Source organism: Apteryx rowi, unplaced genomic scaffold (assembly GCF_003343035.1).
Source record: "Apteryx rowi isolate R43461 unplaced genomic scaffold, aptRow1 scaffold_323, whole genome shotgun sequence".
In the NCBI taxonomy this organism is placed as follows: Eukaryota; Metazoa; Chordata; class Aves; order Apterygiformes; family Apterygidae; genus Apteryx; species Apteryx rowi.
The window spans coordinates 640,848-646,465 of record NW_020449675.1 but is presented as its reverse complement, the minus strand read 5'-3'; the positions used below and the strand labels follow the sequence as shown (position 1 = coordinate 646,465).

General features: G+C 71.1%; 1 protein-coding gene across 1 annotated transcript; it reads right to left on the bottom strand.

The window, feature by feature from the left end:
- Positions 1–2,345: 2,345 nt before the first annotated feature.
- GHDC (GH3 domain containing) lies at positions 2,346–5,560 on the bottom strand. Its single transcript, XM_026071195.1, has 8 exons — positions 5,404–5,560; positions 5,174–5,313; positions 4,464–5,040; positions 4,057–4,240; positions 3,909–3,980; positions 3,599–3,732; positions 3,371–3,459; positions 2,346–3,050 (listed from the first exon to the last, which is right to left on the bottom strand). Exons 1-8 carry the CDS (start codon positions 5,558–5,560, stop codon positions 2,850–2,852), a joined length of 1,554 nt encoding a protein of 517 aa, XP_025926980.1. The 3' UTR covers positions 2,346–2,849.
- Between the last annotated feature and the right edge of the window lie 58 nt (positions 5,561–5,618).

Here is a 5,618-nt window from a genome sequence, read left to right as displayed (position 1 = left end):
TGCAGCGGGCACCCAAACCCGGGCACCCCACCCAGCCTGCATCCTGCAGCTGGGCACCCAGGCCCGGCCTGCACCCTGCAGCGGGCACCCAAACCCGGCCTGCATCCTGCAACCAGGCACCCAAACCCAGCCTGCACCCCACAGCTGGGCACCCTGCAATGGGCACCCAAACCCAGGCATCCAAACCCAGGCACCCCATCCAGCCTGCACCCTGCAGCTGAGCACCCACACCCAGGCACCCAAACCCAGCCTGCACCCTGCAGCCAGGCACCCAAGCCCTGCCCACACCCTGCAGTGTGGCATCCTGCAGCCTGGCACCCAAACCCGGCTCACACCCTGCAGCCTGGCACCCTGCAGCGTGGCCCCACCCCAGCTGCACCCTGCAGCCTGGTCCTGCTCAGCCTGGTTCCCCAGCCAAGCCCGCAGCTCCAGCAGGATTTGGGTTTGACCCGGGGCTCTGCCGGCGCGGCACTGCCTGGCACCTCCATCCGCACAGCCCAGGCGATGCCCGGTGCAGGGCAGCACTCCGGCTGTGCAGTGCCAAGCGCCACGCAGGGGGCAGCTCACGCAGGGGACAAGGCCAGGCCATGCTCCCAGCGCAGTGAAGGCCCCATCAGATCCCCGGAGCTCATTTGGCCCATTTGAGGCAGTTCAGAGCAGCAGCCTCTGCTCCTGGCAGCCCCAGCCCAGGAGTGGGTGCAGCAGCCCTGGCACCAGGCCCACGCTGCCCCGGGCCACCGCTCTCTGCTGATTACACGCTGCCAGGGCTGAGAGCGGTCTGATGAGCTGCTAAAGCACAGGCGATCACCCCAGCTGGGTAACTGGCAGGGCGGGCAGGAGAGCGCACAGCCAGCAGGGCAGCGTTTCATTGATGTGCCAGGGACTCGGCACGGGAGGGAAGCCAGGGCAAGCCCAGGAGCCCTCCCGCAGCGGGAAGGTGCCCACGGGCAGGTGGAAACGCGCAAGCTTGGCCTGTGCCTGCTTCAGACAGCACAGGGTGGCTGCAGCGCTGGCGGCTGGGCCAGCGCAGGCAACGGTGCTGGGCCGCCGCTTTGGTCGATGCAGAGCGGGCAGCTCAGTGCAAGGGGCAGAAACGCAGGAGCACCATGTCCCGCGGCTGAGGGAGCGGAGGAGCAGCCGCCGGAGACGTGTGCTGGGCAGCAGGGACTGCCACAGCAGGGCAGGGACGATGGCACTGCCGGTACGCGGGGTGCATGGGAGGAGGGTGGCGCAGAGCACGCACCTGCAGGACCGGGGCAGGGGCCTCGCGCTCTCTTCTCCCCCCTCTTCTCACCGGCCCTGGGAGGAAATGCCGGGGTGAACCCGCGGCAGCCCGGCCCGCCACAGCTCCAGCCCGGCCCTCGCCCGCTCCCGCTGGCAGCGGGGGGAGCTCAGCCGGGCGCCCGGGGCAGCTGCCCACAGCGGAGCCTCAGGCCAGCGCCAGGCTGCAATTAGAGCCGGCCCGGCCACGCCAGGCAGAGCAGGGGCTGCAGGGTGCAGCTCCTCCGGGCTCGCGGCTTTTGGGGCTGGCTGCAGGCCTGGCCTGCGGCGGGGGCCGTCGGGAAGGGCTGTGCTTGTGCGCAGTGCCAGCACGGGGGGAGGAAGCAGCCCCACTGGGCTGCCCGGGCAGGGTACAGCTGCACAGGTCTCTGCCAGCACAAGGATGCCCAGGGGCACCCACAAACGTGCCAGAGCCCAGCTTCACCATCCAGGTGTTTATCCAGCAACCACTGACCCTCCCTTTCCACTAAATCCCATCATCAGGCCCCATCAGCACCATGCACACCGGCCTGGGACCGGCATCCCCATCGGGGCAGCGAGCCTAGCTCACGTCCTCGCCGGGTGACATGCTCTCCAGCCACACGCACCATTTCTCCCCCTGCTTGCAACAGGAATTTTGCTCCAGGCTTTTCTTCCAGCAGGGGAGAGGGGGGTGGGAAGAGGCCTTAGCACGCTTTCCATGCCTGTCACCGCGGGGGATGCTCTGTGCGTGCCTGCTCAAGACAATGTCTTCTGCCAGCGGCCTCGCTTGCCCCCACCCTGGGAACAGCTGTCTGCACAGCAGGTTCCCTCAGCAGCGTGGCTCCAGAGCCCTTAAAATAGACCCTTAACAGGCAGGGGAAAGAGCTGGGCCCCCCTCCCGCCTGGCGGGTTTGTGCCTCAAAGGCACAGCCAGACACTCCCAGAGCCGGGGACAGATGCTGAATTGGTTAAATATTCATGACTGGCCCTGCCTCAGGCCCCAATATCGGGAACCAACAGTGGGAACTTTCAATCCGAGAGGAGAGTCAGGGCTGTCAGCAAGAAATCTCTTAATGGGGATTAAAAAAAACCAAAACAATCAATCCCGGAGCACTGCCCTTTATTTATTTTTGAGAGATAATCCTCCTTTATTTCGCTTCTTTTTTAACATTAAAAGCAGCCCTTGCTGGAGCTTATTGTCTCCTAAACCAGCGGAAATGCCCTGGAGCCTGGCTTAGAGGTTGCTCCCGGGGCTCCGGCTCCGGCCCAGCAGCAGAGCTCAGCAGGTTATCGGGGCGCTGGCCTTGCTTCCCCGCTCGGGGAGCACCACGTGCCCCTCCGATTCTGTGCCGCGGTCTCGACAGGAAGGCGCCCGCGCCGCCGGCCAGCTCTCACGGTCCCACGCTGGGCCCCAGCACGGCCCGCGGCCGAGGGCCGGGTCAGCTGCCGCCCAGGGACGGGGAGCCCCGGACGGGATGCGCTGCAGGTACTGCTCGACGGCCGCGCACGGCGGGTCCCCGTGCTCTCACCGTGCACGGAGCGGGCTGTGCCGGCCGCGGAGCGTTTCCTCCGAGCAGCGGCCGGGCCGCGGGGAGCCCCGGGCCGCCCTAGGAGACCACTGCGCTCTGGATGGCGGAGAGCAGCCGCCTCTCCCGCAGCACCCTGGGCATGGGCCGGGGGCAGCCCACGGCCTCCCGCAGCCGGGCAAAGGCCCCCGCCGCCACCAGGTGCAGCCGCAGGGGCCCGATGCTGCCCTTGAAGCGGAAGGATTTATAGGTGGGGAAATCCTCCTGGAGGCAGTGATCCAGCTGCGGGCAGAGGGGGGAGGCTGCCCGCACCGCTCCCGACCCTGCATTTCCTTCCCCGCAGCGCCGGAGCGCTGCCGCCTCCCGCAACGCCCAGTGCCCCCCGGGTGCCCCCCGCACCGCCGGGGCCGCGGGGCAACGCCAGCCCACTGCAAGCAGCTCCCCCCCCGGCCCAGGCATCGCCTGCGGGCTCCTGCAGCCACCAAGGCAGCACGCAGGCACGCTGGCGGCGCGCGGGCGGCCAGGCAAGCACTGCCACCGCGTGGCTGCGGCCGTCCCGCTCCTCGCAGCCCGGCCCCGCAGCGGCCCCCGCAGCGCCGTACCTTGTAGCGCTGCCCCTCCGACAGGTCCCGCAGGCCCCGCAGCTCCACGAACACCTGGTAATGGGGGGCGCAGGCCCCCGAGGAGGCGCCTGCAGCAGCACCGCGAGCACGTTAAACCCACCCGGGAGGGTCCGGCCCGGGCAGACCCGCGCGGGGCTGGGGCAGGCGGAGCCGAGCGGGGCGAGGAGGGTGCACCGAGCCCCCGGCAGCGCTTTGGGGGTCGCTCACCCAGCAGGGCGCTCTCCACACACACGTAGTCGACCAGGCGGGCTCCCGGCCACATGCCCACGGCGCGGCGCAGGCTCCGCAGGAACCGCTCCTCGGGGATGCTCTCGCCCCGCACGCTCAGCGTCTGGCTCTCCCTGCGGAGCAGAGGGCCCCGGTGGGCGCCCCACGCCGGCAGACACCGCCGGCTCCCTCCYGCCCCGGCGCCCCGCCTGCGGCGGTCCCAGTGCTGAGCCGCCCCGTGCGATGGATCCCGCTCGGCACGCCGGTCCCCAGGGCAGTGGCACAGGGCCGGGGCGCGGGACGCCCTCACCTGCGCACGGGCTCCACCACGGGACACTGCTTGTGAAACCCGGCCACCTGCAGCACCTCTCCCACATGGCACCTGCGCGGGGCGAAAGGCAGCGTGACGGGGGGCCGGCGTGGGACGCAGACCGTCCGCAGCGGGGCGAGGGAGGCACCTGTACTCCCCGGGCCGGGCTGTGAGGACCAGCGCGTACTCCCGGCCCTCCCAGAGCTCCCCCAGCAGCGCCGTTGCCGTCTCCTCCTCGGCTGGGCAGGGCAGGAACTCGCAGAAAGCCCAGTCGGGGCAGAGCAGAAAGCGGGCGCTCGGCTCCTCCGGCCAGAGGTTCACGCCGAGCAGTGCTGGGCAGAAAGGCGGCGCCGGTCAGCAGAGACCCCCTGGCCCTGCTAGAGCCTCACCCCCACCCCGAGGGGAGGAAACTTCCCGGCTGGTCCCAAACACGGCTGCTTTCAGAGAAGCCCGCAGGTCTCCATCGAGGAACGATGCACAGAGCTGCACCGCTGGGTTGGGGCGAGGAGGGTCCCCGCGGCGTGTCCAGGGCAGACCCCGGAGGGGGACACTCACCTCCGCCTGCCCGGTAGAAGGGGGAGTAGAAGGGGAGCCCCTTGCAGTCCTCCTGCTGCAGGGCATCGCTGTAGAGCTGCTCCCCTCCATGCGCTGTCCCCACCACCACCACCTGGAGCTGCGGCCACAGGCGCTGCACGATGCCCTCGAAGCCGCGGGCACACTCGGCCCGCAGCTCGGCCGCCCGGGCGGCATCGGGTGCCAGCAGCCCCTGCAGCTGGCGGCGCGTGCCCTCGGGCAGCTCGAGCTGCGGGCTCAGCTGCCCCAGCGCCAGGTCCTCGGCCAGGCCGGGCCAGCCGGCGCGCAGGGCCGCCAGCGCATCGCAGAGCTCGGAGGCCAGCCCGGCCTCCAGCACGCGCAGGCCGCGCTCCCGCAGGGCGAAGAGCAGCTGCAGCCGCAGGGCCGCGGCCCGCGAGGGCACGGCGCCCRCCTCGGCCGGCGTGCAGTACAGCGTGGGCAGGGGCCAGCCCGCCGGGGCGCGGGGGCCGCCGGGGGCCCAGCAGAAGAGGGCCGTGCCTCGGAGAGCCAGCGCCTGCGGGAAGGCGGTGCGGAGGACATCCAGGTACAGCAGGGCCCCCTGCACGGAGAGAGGTGGGAGAGACCCGCAGGAGACCCCGAGCCCTGTGCCAACAACGGTGCGGGGCGGCACCGCAACCCCCTCCATGTTTTGGGGCTGCGGCGTGCTGCGATGGCCTGGCTTCACCCCGTACCTGGAGAGGGGGGTCCGCGGCCCAGCAGCTCCGGAGCAGAGCCCAGGGCCCCAGCAGCGGGACCGGGGTCTCCTGCCCGCCCAGGTCCCCGTCAGGGCTGCTCGGCGTCAGGGGGTGACTCTCCCGGAAAGCGTCCGAGCCTGCGGGAGAGACAGTGCGGGGGAGGCCGGGGCCACGGGAAAGGCGTCCCACCGCCCCCGGGGACCCCCCGGCCCCGGCGCGGCGCTTACCTGGGGCCGCCCCCGCGGGCAGCAGCCGCCGCAGCCGCCGCTCCTGGCTGCTCCGCACCTCGGTGCCCCGCAGCTCCAGGCGCCGCCGCTGCCAGCGCGCAGCGCGGTGCAGCACGGCCCGGGAGGACCCTCTGCGGCCACCACATCTGGAAGGCATCTGTTGGGGGAAGCGTGCCGGGGGCAGCCTGCCAGCCACACGCTGCCCCGGGGAGCGC